The 16,781-nt window shown below is 43.2% G+C and overlaps 1 protein-coding gene across 6 annotated transcripts in view; it reads left to right on the plus strand.

Moving 5' to 3' along the window:
- The window catches only part of PPME1 (protein phosphatase methylesterase 1), an 82,505-nt gene that overhangs the window by 42,838 nt on the left and 22,886 nt on the right, over positions 1-16,781 (plus strand). For all 6 annotated transcript variants that reach the window (XR_011389237.1, XM_070075316.1, XM_070075313.1 and 3 more), the window contains 4 exons: positions 146-197; positions 4,408-4,562; positions 6,113-6,203; positions 12,711-12,776. Coding sequence is in view for 5 of the 6 variants with exons in the window: in XM_070075316.1 (XP_069931417.1) it covers positions 146-197; positions 4,408-4,562; positions 6,113-6,203; positions 12,711-12,776 (364 nt within the window). In the remaining variant the exon portion in view is untranslated. The remainder of the gene's footprint in view (positions 1-145; positions 198-4,407; positions 4,563-6,112; positions 6,204-12,710; positions 12,777-16,781) is intronic.

Consider the following 16,781-nt stretch of genomic DNA (forward strand, 5'->3'; position numbering starts at 1 on the left):
TTGTCTTGGTGTGGGAAATTGTCGCTAAACCCATCATGTAAAATTATAGATTTTATTGTCCAAAGGTGAGAGGTTTTTCAAAAATACTCTTGCTTTTGTAATTCTTACCTTTGGAAATTTAATTTTTTAACTGTTTACTTTTTAGGTGAAACAAAAGTCAAGAATTCTGAAGACCTGTCTGCAGAAACAATGGCAAAGTAAGTAACAAGTGTTATTTACTTGGCTCCCATCACTATTATAAATAATAATTTTTTTTTTTTGACAGGCAGAGTGGATAGTGAGAGAGAGAGAGACGGAGAGAAAGGTCTTCCTTTTGCCGTTGGTTCACCCTCCAATGGCCGCCGCGGCCGGCGCGCTGCGGCCGGCGCACCACGCTGATCCGATGGCAGGAGCCAGGTGCTTTTCCTGGTCTCCCCATGGGGTGCAGGGCCCAAGCACCTGGGCCATCTTCCACTGCACTCCCTGGCCACAGCAGAGGGCTGGCCTGGAAGAGGGGCAACCGGGACAGAATCCAGCGCCCCGACCGGGACTAGAACCCGGTGTGCCGGCGCCGCTAGGCGGAGGATTAGCCTAGTGAGCCGCGGCGCCGGCCTAAATAATAATTTTATCACTCCTGGTATAAATGTTGGATGATAATTTATGCAGAGAAAATTTTTTTTCTGTTCTCCCCTCTCCACTTTTGGTTTCTCCATACTATTTAATCTTGAAAGAAACCTCCTTCCTTCCTTCCTTCCTTCCTTCCATTTATTTATTTATTTATTTGAAAGTCAGAGTTAGACAAGTGGAAGAGAGAGAGAAGTCTTCCATCTGCTGGATCACTCCTCAACTGGCTGCAATAGCTGGAGCTGCACCGATCTGAAGCCAGGAGCCAGGAGCTTCCTCTGGGTCTCCCATGCGGGTGCAGGGGCCCAAGGACTTGGGCCATCCTCTACTGCTATCCCAGGCCATAGCAGAGAGCTGGATTGGAAGTAGAGCAGCTGGGTCTCGAACAGGCACCCATATGGGATGCTGGTGCTTCAGGCCAGGGCATTAACCCGCCGCACAACAGTGCCAGCGCCCATCTTTCTTTCTTTAAAGATATTTTATTTAGGGCCGGCGCCGCGGCTCACTAGGCTAATCCTCCGCCTAGCGGCGCCGGCACACCGGGTTCTAGTCCCGGTCGGGGCGCCGGATTCTGTCCCGGTTGCCCCTCTTCCAGGCCAGCCCTCTGCTGTGGCCAGGGAGTGCAGTGGAGGATGGCCCAGGTGCTTGGGCCCTGCGCCCCATGGGAGACCAGGAAAAGCACCTGGCTCCTGGCTCCTGCCATCGGATCAGCGCGGTGCGCCGGCCGCGGTGGCCATTGGAGGGTGAACCAACGGCAAAGGAAGACCTTTCTCTCTCTCTCTCTCTCTCACTGTCCACTCTGCCTGTCAAAAAAATTAAAAAAAAATAAAAAAAAAAAAAAAAAAAAAAAGATATTTTATTTATATTTATTTATGTGAAAGGCAGAGTGACAAAGAGATCTTCCAGTCTGCTTGTTCACTCCCCAAATGCCCACAGCAGGTGGGGTTGGGGCAGGCTGAAGCCAAGAGCCCAGAACTCCATCTGGGTTTGCCATGTGGATGGGAGGGACTCAAGTACTTGGGCCGTTATCTGCTGCCTCCCAGGTATATTAGTAGGAAGCTGGATGGAAATGGAGGTAGCACTCAGTCCTAGGCACTGCTTATGGCATGTGGGTGTCCCAAATGGTAGCTTAACCCATTGTACCACAACACTCACCCTCTCCATCTTTCTTAGTATATCCAATGTGATGGTCATCACATGAAGCACTTGAAAATTGTTCATGCACAGTTTAGCTTATATAGGCTTTTGAAAAGTTTTCTGTTGGTGTAGTTGAATATAATCTGCATATCTATCCAGAACCCATACTTGGAAAAATAGTTGTATGCAGGAGGCCTTGAAAGTATGTTTTTTTTTTTTTTTTGAGCAAAGATTAATTAATTTATTTGAAAGTTAGAGTTACACACACACACACACACACACACACACACACACACACACACATACAGGTCTTCCATCTGCTCATACACTCCATAGATGGCTGCAGTGGCCAGGGATGGGCTGGGCCCGAGCCAGGAGCTAGGAGCTTCATCTGGGTCTCCCACATGGATGGCAGGGAACCAAGCACTTGAGCCATCTTCCACTGACTTCCCAGCTTATTAGTAGGGAGCTGGATTGGATGTGGAGCAGCTGGGACACAAACTGGTTCCAATATGGGATGCTGGCATCACAATACTGGCTCCTGAAATTATGTTCTTTAGATATCCTGCCTATGTTCTTTGTTCAGAGATATAGGTAGATGAGAACACAGTATTAAAGAATAACTGCTTACACATTGGGCCTCAAACCTGCTTATTCATCAGAATCACCTGAGAAGTTACTAAAAATACAAATGTCCTAGGCCAGACCTACTAAATTAAGACATTTATATTTTGATAAACCTCCATAAAGGAATCTATTGTAGCTAGTCCCATGATTGATGTTTGGGAACCACATACTTAAGTAAGAATAAACTCTCCTATGGTAGATGATCAGGTGACCGATCATAACCACGCTTAGCCTAGTGAGCCGCGGTGCCGGCCCATTTGGATATTTCTAACATCATTCGCAGGCCATACAAAATTATCAGCTTAAAAATTGGCCTACTATAGATTTATTGAATTTTAAGCCCTGCCTTGGTTGCCTCCATGCAGGGCCTGACCAAATAATTTCAGGGGCCTTAAATTACACATGGGCTGAATGTTACCCCAGCCCTGCTTTGAAGTTTGAATTTGTTGAACACATCACTCATAATTGTAGACTAGAACAAAAGCTAGTAAAAATTAGCTCCTGGCCAACGCCGCGACTCACTAGGCTAATCCTCTGCCTGCAGCACCGGCACCCCCGGTTCTAGTCCCAGTCGGGGCGCCGGATTCTGTCCTGGTTGCTCCTCTTCCAGTCCAGCTCTCTGCTGTGGCCCGGGAAGGCAGTGGAGGATGGCCCAAGTGCTTGGGTCCTGCACCCCATGGGAGACCAGGAGAAGCACCTGGCTCCTGGCTTCGGATCAGCGTAGCACGCCAGCCAATGGCGGCCGTTTGGGGGGTGAACCAACAGAAGGAAGACCTTTCTCTCTGTCTTTCTCTCTCACTGTCTAACTTTATCTGTAAAAAAAAAAAAAAAAAAAAAAAAATTAGCTCCAGATACCTTTCTAGTTCCTCGAGCACTTAAATTTCTAAATGTCCTTCAAGCAACTAAAATTGTTACAATATGCACTGTAAATTGTAAATAACAGCTAAAATTTTTATAGTGCTTTACTCTTTCAGAGTAGTTTCACATTCACTTTTCAGTTAATCCTCAAAACATGTCTAAAAATTATTTTTTGGGCTAGCCCTGTGGCGTAGCAGGTAAAGCCGCTGCCTGCAGTGCCAGCATCCCATACGGGCACTGGTTCGAGGCTGGCTGCTCTACTTCCAATCCAGCCCTCTGCTATGGCCTGGGAAGGCAGTAGAAGATGGCCCAAGTCCTTAGGCCCCTGCACCTGTGTGGAAGACCCAGAAGAAGCTCCAGGCTAATGGCTTCGGATTGACCCAGCTCTGGCTGTTGCAGCCATTTGGGGAATTAACCAGCAAATGAAAGACTCTGTCTCTCTCTCATAAAAACTTTTCTGGGTCGGCATTGTGGCATAGTGGGTAAAGCTGCTGCCTACATCTAATGCCTGCATCCCATATTGGATTTGGGTGTCACAGACGCTCCACTTCTGATCTAGCTCCCTGCTGATGGCCTAAAAAAAGCAATGGAAGATAGCTCAAGGATTTGGGCCCCTGACACCCATGTAGGAGATTGGGAAAATACTCGTGGTTCCTCGCTTTACCCTGGCCCAGCACTGGTTGTCGTAGCTACCTGGGGAGTGGACCAGCGGATATAAGATCTACCTCTCTCTATCTCTGTCTCTCCCTTTCTGTGTAACTGATTTTCAAGTAAATACAGTTTTTTAAAATGTTAAAAAAAATTTTTTTAATTATTTTTGTCTTTTAGATGAGAAAACTGAGGCATAGAACAACTAAATGATTTGTTCAGAGTTTCAAGCTTCAGTTCAAATAAAGGAATGTGTTTATGTAACTGTACTAAATATGTAGAATGGCGAAAGTGTGATGTTAAGGAAAATCAGAAAATGGGAGTGCTGTTATCAGGAGAGCTAGGTGTATAGCTATCTGTATTGAGAGTTGTGGGCATGTTCGAGGTTTGCATAGGTACATTTGTAAGATGATCCAGTAGACCTTTACAGTCTCCCAGGACCGTTTGTTAACTAAAGGAAGTAACCGGGGAAGAAAACAAGTTTTGTGGTACTGTCAGAGAGCAATCTCAGCTTTTGTTCCCTTCTCTTTGCAGAGATGTTGGCAATGTGGTTGAAGCCATGTATGGGGACCTTCCTCCTCCAATTATGCTGATTGGGCATAGCATGGGTGGTGCCATTGCAGTCCATACAGCATCATCCAACCTTGTGCCAAGTCTTCTGGGTCTGTGCATGATTGATGTTGTGGAAGGTAAGTTTTCTTTCTTTCTTTTTTTAACTTTTATTTAATGAATATAAATTTCCAAAGTACAGCTTATGGAGTACAATGGCTTCCCCCCCATACCTTCCCTCCCACCCGCAACCCTCCCCTTTCCCGCTCCTTCTCCCCTTCCATTGACATCGATTCATTTTCAATTCTCTTTATATACAGAAGATCAGTTTAGCATATATTAAGTAAAGATTTCAACAGTTTGCACCCACATAGAAACACAAGGTGAAAAATACTGTTTGAGTACTCGTTATAGCATTAAATCACACTGTACAGCACATTAAGGACAGAGATTCTACATGAGGAATAAGTGCACAGTGACTCCTGTTATTGACTTAACAAATTGACACTCTTGTTTATGGCATCAGTAATCACCCTAGGCTCTTGTCATGAATTGCCAAGGCTAAGGAAGCCTTTTGAGTTCTCTGACTCTGATCATATTTAGGCAAGGTCGTAGTGAGAATGGAAGTTCTCTCCTCCCTTCAGAGAAAGGTACCTCCTTCTTTGAAGACCTGTTCTTTCCACTGGGATCTCACTCACGGAGATCTTTCATTTAGGTCATTTTTTTTGCCAGAGTGTCTTGGCTTTCCATGCCTGAAATACTCTCATGGGCTTTTCAGCCGGATTCACATGCCTTAAGGGCTGATTCTGAGGCCAGAGTGCTGTTTAGGACATCTGCTGTGTATCTCGCTTCCCATGTTGGATCGTTCTCTCCCTTTTTTATTCTATCAGTTAATATTTGCAGACACTAGTCTTGTTTATGTGATCCTATCATTATGATCAATTGTGAACAGAAATTGATCACTTGGACTAGTGAGATGGCATTGGTACATGCCACCTTGATGGGATTGAATTGGAATCCCCTGTTATGTTTTTAACTCTACCGTTTGGGGCAAGTCAGCTTGAGCATGTCCCAAATTGCACATCTCTTCCCTCTCTTATTCCCACTCTTATATTTACCAGCAATCACTTTTTAGTTAAGTTTCAACACTTAAGAATAACTGTGTATTGATTACAGTATTCAACCAAAAGTATTAAGGTAAGTTTTCTTAGTGTTGAGTAAATCATAATCATTGACTTACATAGTAAATTATTACTATCTTGTTTTAGTTTATTGCCATTTTTACTTGAAATACCTCCCTCTGCCTTTATAATGTCTTTTAAGAATTTAAGTTATTTAATAATTTTTCCATGACATTAGAAGCTCTTCATTATTGCTCTTAATGATTGTATAATATTTCATTTATATATATTGTCCCATAGTTCTGTTTAATCATTTAAAAAAGAAGCTTCCGTGTCTTTTATCACACTGCTGGCTATATTAGTCAGCCTTATTTATTATGGGGCCCTCCATATAAGTGAATACTGGGATGCAGAAATTATTGAGGACCATCTTACTAGGCTGGGTGTCAAATTAATCTGCATTTTCATAGAACTGTATCTGTCACTGGGGACAGCTATGTAGAGTTGACTCAGTAAGTGTAAATGCTCAGAATAAAATGCTGTGATTAAAATGTTTATTTAACATGTAGGTACAGCCATGGATGCACTTAATAGTATGCAAAATTTCTTACGTGGTCGCCCTAAAACCTTCAAGTCTTTGGAGAATGCTATTGAATGGAGGTAACTCACATCTGTGTTGTCTTTAATTTAAATGTTAAAGTGTAGTTTTCCCTTTTTGGGTCAGCTCAAGCACCAAGTTCAAAGAAATAGTAGTTGAATTTTCAAGTTTTAATATAGTGGCATGTGAAGAAACATTTATGTAAACAGTAGAATTTCAGACTGCTCGGTTATCTAGAACTGATCTATTTTCAAGTGTAGTACAGTGTCCTAAATTCATAGCAATGATGGATCATCTGTTTCTGTTTCTCTTTGAAGAGAGAGGGAACTCACTGGACTAGGTGCTATCTTACATCTCTTCCATCTATGAGGCGTGATGGTTCTGGGTTACTTCCTGTGTTCCACATAAAATGATGGAGAAACAGAATGGGTATAGAATTCACACTTTAGCATCTGTTTGGGCTTTGGTACATTGTTTTGCTATGATTTATACTTATATAAAGGCTTTTCAGTCATGAATTTATTCAGTCAATTATTTGATTAAATATTCTTTTTTTTCTTAAAGGTTTATTTATTTGAAAGTCAGAGTTATACAGAGAGAGGAGAGGCAGAGAAAGAGGCAGAGGTCTCCCATCTGTTGGTTCACTTCCCAACTGGCCGCCATGGCCGGAGCTGCGCCAGTCCAAAGCCAGGAGCCAGGAGCTTCTTCCGGGTCTGCCATGTGGGTGCAGGGGCCCAAGGACTTGGGCCATCTTCTACTGCTTTCCCAGGCCATAACAGAGAGCTGGATGGGAAGTGGAGCAGCCGGGTCTCGAACTAGCGCCCATATGGGATGCCGGCGCTTCAGGCAAAGGGTGCTGCACCATAGCGCTGGCCCCTGAATAAATATTCTTTGAGTAAAATGCCATCCCTCTTCACCGATCAGTCTTGGGATAAAACATCTTGACCATCTGTCATTCTACTCATTCTTCAGAGATGACCTCCAACTCCCAGATAACTCCCTCAGTAAAACTGTTGGGACTTTACGTCTATATTATATTGTTCTGCCTGCCCCTTAAGTCTTCAAATCCTCCTTTGAGGGATATTCTTACATTACTAATTTTTATTAGTGTCTGTCTTAATGTCCTTCCCGCATCATAAGAGCAGAAGCTGTTTTCTGTTTATTGTTCTCTTCTTGCATACTGCAGAGATCATACTGCTGGCTGAAGCGGGCATTACATATTTATTAGCTGAATCAGAGATATCAAGCAGAAAATTAGGACCTAGTAAATACACCCTAGGATTTTCCTAGGGCAGAGGATTTCATGTCAGAATGTTTGTTTGATGAGGTTGCTTCTGCCACTCCTTGTTTACTACTGTGACATAAAATTCTTGTTCTCTCAGAAGACCAGAGATCTCTATCTTGAGCTGTCACAGCATTGAGAATGTAGCTGCTGCCAGCCCAGCTTGCACCACAGGTTGCCTGCCCACTGCCCCAGTAATAACCAGTAAGGAAATTATCCCATAATGGTTCAGTTATCTAAAGCCACCTGTTTTCCAAACTTTCAGAACTTATGCAGTGAACATTTTTTCCCAGTACCTAAGCTGTGTCAGTGCCTGAGCAAAGAACTGGGAATGAATCAGGTACAGTTTCTAACATTAAAAATCAGGGGATACAAACAAGTAAAAACATGAACACAGCACAGGGAAGGAAGCACAGAGGCCACAAGAAATGGGTACACAATCTAGCCTGGGGATCCCGATAGTCTGTTTTCTTTTTTTCTTTTTTTTAGATTTATTTTATTTATTTGAAAGAGTTAGAGAGAGAGAGGTAGAGATAGAGAGGTCTTCCATCTTCTGGTTCACTCCTCAAATGGCTGTAGCAGCTGTAGCTGAGCTGATTCAAAGCCAGGAGCCTCTTCCAGGTCTCCGACGTGGGTGCAGGGGCCCCAGGACTTGGGCCATCCTCTGCTGCTTTCCCAGGCACATTATCAGGGAGCCAGATCGGAAGTGGAGCAACAGGGACTTGAACGAGCACCTATATGGGATGCTGGTGCTGTAGCTGGGACTTGAACTGGCATCCATATGGATGCCTGCTATGCCACGGCGCTGGCCCCAGAAATAGATTCTTGATTCTAGTGCCTGATACAGAATAGGATAGGATTCTTTTTGTTAAATGTTAAGGTGTTCTGGATTCTATGTGAGTTACTAATTCTTAGAACCTACTTCCTGAGCTTGAGATTCAGAAAGAATACTATGAGATATTTAGTAATTTTATTTTGAACACCACTGAATATCTGAATCAGGGTTATAACTCAAGGCCATTTGGCTGTTCCAGTTTGAAAAGAGAAGTTGAAATACAAGGCCAACAATTACTGCTTTTCCTCTCTTGATCTTCTTAATAGAACAGTAGAGTATAGTCATTAAGAACCTGGACTTTAAAGTTGGACATACAGTGACTTGCATCTTGGCTCCACAATTCTGGCTACTTAGAGAAAAATAGAATAAGGAGAAGTGGAGAGTGGGGTAATGATGGAAGGGGGAAATTGACTGGGAGACTATTGTAGTAATGTAGGAAAGTAATGATGGCAAATATAGATTAGGATGGCAAAAGACTAGGAAGTAATATGGTCAGATTTGATACAGGTTTTGAAGGTAGAACTGACAGGACTGGTTTTTGGATATAGATAGAGGGCACAGAGGGGGAATTCACTGAAGACTTGTAGGGTTTTAGCCCAAGCACTTGGGTTAGTGGTGGAGACAGAGATTTTTTTTTTAACTTTTATTTAATGAATATAGATTTCCAAAGTACAGCTTATGGACTACATTGGCTCCCGCCCACCCCCCGATGACTTCCCTCCCACCCGCAACCTTCCCCTTTCCCGCTCCCTCTCCCCTTCCATTGACATCAAGATTCATTTTCAATTTTCTATATATACAGATCAGTTTAGTATACATTAAGTAAATATTTCAACAGTTTGCACCCACATAGAAACACAAGGTGAAAAATACTGTTTGAGTACTCGTTATAGCATTAAATCACACTGTACAGCACATTAAGGACAGAGATCCTACATGAGGAGTTAAGTGCACAGTGACTCCTGTTGTTGACTTTACAAATTGACACTCCTGTTTATGGCATCAGTAATCTCCCTATGCTCCAGTCATGAGTTGCCAAGGCTATGGAAGCCTTTTGAGTTCTCCGACTCTTATCTTATTTAGACAAGGTCATAGTCAAAGTGGAAGTTCTCTCCTCCCTTCAGAGAAAGGTACCTCCTTCTTTGAAGACCTGTTTTTTCCACTGGGATCTCACTCCTAGAGATCTTTCATTTAGGTGTGTGGTTTGGTTTGTTGTTGTTGTTGTTGTTTTTTGCCAGAGTGTCTTGGCTTTCCATGCCTGAAATACTCTCATGGGCTTTTCAGCCGGATCCAAATGCCTTTAGGGCTGATTCTGAGGCCAGAGTGCTGTTTAGGACATCTGCCATTCTATGAGTCTGCTGTGTATCTGGCTTCCCATGTTGGATCGCTCTCCCCTTTATTTATTCTATCGGTTAGTATTAGTAGGCACTAGACTTGTTTATGTGATCCCTTTGACTCTTAGTCCTATCATTATGATCAATTGTGAACAGAAATTGATCACTTGGACTAGTGAGATGGCATTGGTACATGCCACCTTGATGGGATTGAATTGGAATCCCCTGGTATGTTTCTAACTCTACCGTTTGGGGCAAGTCAGCTTGAGCATGTCCCAAATTGTGCAGAGACAGAGATATTTGATAGCAAATAAGAGGCAGCGAATTAGGAGTTTTATTTGGACAAACTTAAGTGTTTATCACACATCTAAGTGGAACTGTAAAGAGGAGGTTATAAAGACGAGGTAAAAGAGATGGATAAACTGGAGAATCATCATCACATAGATTATGTTTAAAGCTGTGAAGTTGAATGCAGTTACTTAGGGATTTGATTTTGATTGGAAAAAGATCCAGGAACTAATCCTTGGGATATTTCACAAATTTTGAGCTTGTGAAGAGGAAGATCCCACAGAGGAAACTGAAAAGTCACAGTTAGTGAGATAGAAGGAAAACCAGGAGAGGACAGCCACTGTTTGTAGGAGGAAGAGAGCAACTGTTCTGAATGCTGCTAAGGGATCTTGGGAGATGAGGACCAGGAAATGACCACTGTAATGGGATAGAAGCGATGTTGACAAAAGAAGTCCCAGAACATAAGTAGGAGATAAAAACCTGACAGAAGTTGGGGAAAGAATCAACCTACCTTTCTTTCTTTCTTTCTTTCTTTCTTTCTTTCTTTCTTTCTTTCTTTCTTTCTTTCTTTCTTTCTTTCTTTCTTTCTTTCTTTCTTTCTTTCTTTTTTAAAGATTTATTTATTTATTTGAAAGAGTTATAGAGAAGCAGAGGCATTGAGAGAGAGGTCTTCCATTCACTGGTTCACTCCTCAAATGGCTGCAACAGCTGAAACTAGGCCAATCCAAAGCCAGGAGCTGCAAGGCTCTTCTGGCTCTCCCATGTGGGTGCAAGGGCACAAGCACTTGGGCCATCTTCTATGGCTTTCCCAGGCCATAGCAGAGAGCTGGATTGGAAATAGTGCAGCCAGGACTCAAATCAGCGCCCATTTGGGATGCCAGCACTGCAGGCAATGGCTTTACCTGCTATGCCACAGCACTGACCCCAAGAATTTCCTTAGAGTTACAAAATAGAGAAAGATAACTTTTTTGAGGAATTTTGCTTTATAGCAGAGCAGAGAAATTAGAAGCTAGTATTGAATGTGGTGTTGGGAATTTTTTTAAGGGCTAGAGATACTTATGTTACCCAGTAGAGAAAATAATAATGAGCCAGAAGAGATGATAACTGAAGGAAACATTATCCTTTCAAAAATAAGAGGAATGGGAGCCAGTTACCCAAGGTTTACCTGACTAGGAACAGAGATATTAAACAGCCATCAATGCACAGAATATGATTAGAAGTACAGTGGATTTGTAGATTCAGTTGGTAGTAAAAGGATTAATATTTCTGATTGCTTCTGCTTTACATTTAATGAAAGAAATTAATGCTATCATCTGAGGGGATGGTTTTACATTTTTACATGATTTTTAAGCTTAAAACTAATACTTAATGTGTTTTCTTGGTGGTATGCTTCAAGCAGTCTTTTCCTGTCCCCACAGGACATACGGTCATTTTGCCTTGCCCTTAAATGTACTTAGGTAGATAAATATCTATTCCAGTAGTCTAAGCTTTATGACATTATCTATGTATCTTAGTTCTGTGCTACTTAAACAGATTACCACACACTAGCTGACAACCAATAAAAATATATTTAATTCATGGTTCTGGAGATTGGGAAATCCAAAATTAAGTAGCTCACATCTGGTGAGGGCCTTCTAGTTGTATCCCATAACATGGTAGCAGAGAGCATCACATAGAAAGAACAAGAGCAAGAGAGCGCCAAACTGGATTTTATAATGAACCCACTCTTACAGTAAGGACATTAATCTGTTAGTGAGAGCAGAGCCCAGCCCTCCTGACCTAATCTCTTCTTAAAGTTTCTACTTCTTGATGCTGTTGTATTTGGGGATTGTGGTTCCAACACGTGATCTTTGGGGAGCACATTGAAAACATAGCATCATGCTTGGTCCTCCATGGAGGAGCTGGCTGCAGCCTACCATCTTGTTTTCTTACACTTTCCCATTTCCCCTGCCTCTCCTTGCACTCAGTTCTCTAAAAATCCTCCTGCTGCCTTTGTTCACAGTGTACCTTTTCCCTGGACTTCCGTTTTTTATTTTCTGCTTAACTTCCTGGTTATTGTTGTTGTTTGGTTGGTTGTTTTTTTTTTTTTTTTTTTTTTTTTTTTTTTTTTTTTTTTGACAGACAGAATTAGACAGTGAGAGAGAAAGACAGAGAGAAAGGTCTTCCTTTCGTTGGTTCACCCCCCAAATGGCTGCTACGGGCAGCGAGCTGCGCTGATCTGAAGCCAGGAGCCAAGTGCTTCCTCCTGGTCTCCCATGAGGTGCAGGGCCCAAGCATTTGGGCCATCCTCCAATACCTTCCTGGGCCACAGCAGAGAACTGGACTGGAAGAGGGGCAACTAGGGACAGAACCCGGTGCCCCAAACGGGACTAGAACCTGGGGTGCCGGCGCCACAGGCGGAGGATTAGCCAAGTGAGCTGCAGCACCGGCCTCTGCTTAACTTCTTGTCTTTAGTCCCTAGTTTAGGCAAAACCTCTGGGAAGCTTTCTTTAACCTCTTCATTCCAAATGGCGTACTTCTTTAACCTTACCTTATTATACTAACATTATCTATTTGTGTCTCTTTATCCCTCTGGAGTTTCCTGCTTCTTGAGCACAGGCCTAGCACTTAGCATCTTCTTGGTAAATATTTCCAGAAACGGCTATAATGTATTTACTTAATTTTTACTACTTGGCTATAGCCATGATGATATATAGTGGTTAATTTCCATAGTAGACAACATTGGTGACATCACCTTTATATTAGATTTCACAGAATCTACAAAATTATTTGATTTTAGTGATGTGGTAAGATGGATGCTACATAACTCCCTTTCTCCCTTTTCTCCTAGTGTGAAGAGTGGCCAAATTCGAAATCTGGAATCTGCTCGGGTCTCCATGGTTGGCCAAGTCAAACAGTAGGTCTTATTTTTCCACCTTAGGCTGGTTAGAGGTTGAAACATAGAGAGAATTACTGATTACTTGTTTTACTCCTTTTCTACCCTCCTGATAAATGCCTTCGTTAGTTTAGATCATTTCACAGGTAAACTCAATTGCACTAGCCACATACATTGATTGATTGTCTTTCTCTTTGTCTCTTTTTCTTTCGAAATTTCAAAGGCAGTTATGTTAGTGCTCCATGTAATAATAGATTACCTTAGCACAACTCTAGATCTTAAAAAGTGAAGCATTCCAGAGAGTAAATATTAAAATTGAGGTGTCCATCTCAGTACTGGTAGCTGTAGTTTCATTCTGCTAAATCTTTTTTTTTTTTTTTTTTTTTTTTTTGACAGGCAGAATGGAGAGAAAGAGAAAGGTCTTCCTTTCTTAGGGGAAGGGGAGAGGGAGTGGGAGAGGGGAGCGTTGTGGGTGGGAGGGAAGATACTGGGGGGAGGAGGCTATTGTGGTCCTTAAGCTGTACTTTGGAAATTTATGCTCATTAAATAAAATTAAAAAAAAAAAAAAAAGGTCTTCTTTTGCCGTTGGTTCACCCTCCAATGGCCGCCGTGGCTGGGGCGCTGCGGCCAGTGCACCACACTGATCCGAAGGCAGGAGCCAGGTACTATCCTGGTCTCCCATGGGGTGCAGGGCCCAAGGACTTGGGCCATCTTCCACTGCACTCCCTGGCCACAGCAGAGAGCTGGCCTGGAAGAGGGGCAACTGGGACAGAATCCAGTGCCCTGACCGGGACTAGAACCCGGTGTGCCGGTGCAGCAAGGCAGAGGATTAGCCTAGTGAGCCGTGGCGCCAGCCTTAAATCTCCTTCTAAGCTCAGCCTGGTGTGAGGAAATTATAAAAACTGGGGCCGGCGCCGTGGCTCACTAGGCTAATCCTCCGCCTTGCAGCGCCGGCACACCGGGTTCTAGTCCCAGTCGGGGCGCCGGATTCTGTCCCGGTTGCCCTCTTCCAGGCCAGCTCTCTGCTGTGGCCAGGGAGTGCAGTGGAGGATGGCCCAAGTGCTTGGGGCCTGCACCCCATAGGAGACTAGGAGGAAGCACCTGGCTCCTGCCATCGGATCGGCCTGGTGCGCCGGCCGCAGCGCGCTCTCCGCGGCGGCCATTGGAGGGTGAACCAACGACAAAGGAAGACCTTTTTCTCTGTCTCTCTCTCTCACTGTCCCCTCTGCCTGTCAACAACAAAAAAAAAAAAAAAAAAAAAAAAAAAAGAAATTATAAAACTGGCATAGCCAGAGTGAAGGCCAGATGGTGAGGGTGAGCTAATTTTATATAGCCCAGATGATCTTTCTTGATAGAGTTACATGAGTCCTTAGTATTGCTCTGTAGTCAGAAAATAAATTTTAGATGAACTGAGAAAATGAACAGTGTGAGAGGTGAAAGAATAATGGCATATTGAGTGGCTGCTATTTGCTAACCACTGTGCAAGGCATTTTATTTATACCATCTCATTTTTAGAAATCTTACATTATTGAACATTTTCTAACATGTCGAAGTAGAATAATACAATGAGCCCTAATGCACCTATTGCCCACATTAAACAGTTAACTCATGGCTGGTGTTCTTTCCTCTGTGTACCTAATTACTTCTTGTAAGTATGAATATTTTGAAGTAAATTCCAAAAAAATATAATTTCCTCTGTAAAATTTCATTGTGCTCTAAAAGAGCTTTTTAAAGGTAATCAGAAGGACATTAACACATCTGAAATATGAATTCCTTAATATCATCAAAATTTAATTAGTACTGAAAACAAGTGGCAGGGTTCCAAGATGGTGGGGTAGGGAGGGAGCTTACTGCTCTAGCCCAGAAAAAGGTAGTTTTAAAAAAAAGTGGAGATAGTGTAGTCTCAGGGAAGAGTTAGGGAAAAAACCCCAGAGGAAACTACCGAAATTAGAGGGACATGGTGGACCTGTGTGGAGGGTGTGGGCACCCACGGCTCAGGATTCCAGCAAACAAGAGCCTATGCACCAGCACTGGAAAGTGAGGCGAGATGAGACTACAGTAGCCCAAGCCACTGGTGAAAAAGCGGCAGGAAGAGCCTAGCTCTCTAGCTTGAAGCCCGCAGGGGATAGTGCACCAGAAAATTAGATGAGGGGGGATAAAAAAAGTACGGGATGGATACATTTCTCTGTCTCCGATCACTTTACAAAGGTGTACTGTGACAAGCCGATAGAATGGGCACCATTTTGAACATACCTAACAGCTATACCAGGTCATGTCTGTGCCCAGCAATCAGCTGAGTAGAGACTCCTGACTCTGATAGGGAGAAATAACAGGGGACTAGGAGCTTGTGACTGTGTGAAGCTTCTGAACCAGGACTGTGAGAAAACTGGGTGGGGGGGGACTCACAGTGTGGCTGGGACTTTGAGCAGTCTCAGTGGGAGATGCCACAAGCTTAGGGGTTCCTGGTTACCTGGTGAGAGACACTGCTGGGGGATCTGAACTTACACTGAGAACTGCACAGATCCTTTGTGTGGTCCTTGGGACAGAACAGATATTATACCCACTGGGGCTAGCGCTTAGGCACTGGTCTTTATTGAGGAGAAGAGCTCAGCTGAGCAAAATATACTTCCCTTCTGATGAAAAAAAAAAAAAGGGAGAGATTTACCATGCCAAACCTGGGAGTGTCACCTTAGGCATGCCCTTAACCATGGAGAACTGAACAGAGCTCTCTGGCCACTCCTACTACAAGCCTCTAGAAATTCACTGAAAGCAGACAGTCCACTTATCTACAGAGTTACAGTGCAACAATAAAAGCCGCCACAGTGGGGGAAAAAAGAAGAAACCAACAGGTATCTCCACAAATGCTGAACAACAAATGCAGCAATCCAAGAAACAAGAATAAGGAAGCCAACATGACGCTCCCAAAAGAACAGGACACTTCAATACTAGATTATGAAGATAATGAAATAGAAGAAATACAGGCCGGTGCCGTGGCTCAACAGACTAATCCTCCGCCTTGCGGCGCCAGCACACTGGGTTCTAGTCCCAGTCGGGGCACCGGATTCTGTCCCGGTTGCCCTCTTCCAGGCCAGCTCTCTGCTATGGCCCAGGAGTGCATTGGAGGATGGCCCAAGTCCTTGGGCCCTGCACCCACATGGGAGACCAGGAAAAGCACCTGGCTCCTGGCTTTGGATCAGTGCGATGCGCCGGCCGCAGCACACCAGCCGTGGCGGCCATTGGAGGGTGAACCAATGGCAAAAGGAAGACTTTTCTCTCTGTCTCTCTCTCTCTCTCACTGTCCACTCTGCCTGTCAAAAAAAAAAAAAAAAATACAAGAAAGAGAGCTCAAAAAAGATGATCATATGATTACATAGAAGTAATCAAAAGCAAATGCACGAACTACTGAAACCCATGCAAGACATGAAAGAAAATTTCTCCCATAAAATTGAGATCTTAAGGAGGAATCAAAATGAAATTAATTCAGTAGAACATGAAATTGAGATCTTAAAAAGAAATTGAAATGAAGAATTTATTAGAACAAATAAAAAATGCAATTTAGAGTCTTAAAAACAGAATCAGTGAGGCAGAAGAGAGAAAATCAGAAGACAAAGCACAGGAAAGTATACAGTCAAACCAATGACCAGAAGAGGAAATTAGAAATCTAAAAAACACTGTTGGGAATCTGCAGGATACTATAAAAAACAACAACAACATTCAGATTCTAGGAGATCCTGAATGCATGGAGTGAGAAAGGATTAGAAGGCCTTTTTAGTGAAATACTAGCAGAGCAGAGAACTTCCCGGGTTTGGAGAAAGAAAGGGACATCCAAGTACAGAAAGTACACAGAACTCCCAATAGACATGACCAGAAAAGATCCTCGCCACGACACATTATAATCAAATTCATCACAGTGAAACATAAAGAGAAGATTCTAAAATGTGCAAGAGAGAAACACCAGATTACTTTCAGAGGATCTGCAATTAGACTCAAGCAGACTTCTCATCAGAAATCCTGCAGGCTAGGAGA

Source organism: Oryctolagus cuniculus, chromosome 1 (assembly GCF_964237555.1).
Source record: "Oryctolagus cuniculus chromosome 1, mOryCun1.1, whole genome shotgun sequence".
In the NCBI taxonomy this organism is placed as follows: Eukaryota; Metazoa; Chordata; class Mammalia; order Lagomorpha; family Leporidae; genus Oryctolagus; species Oryctolagus cuniculus.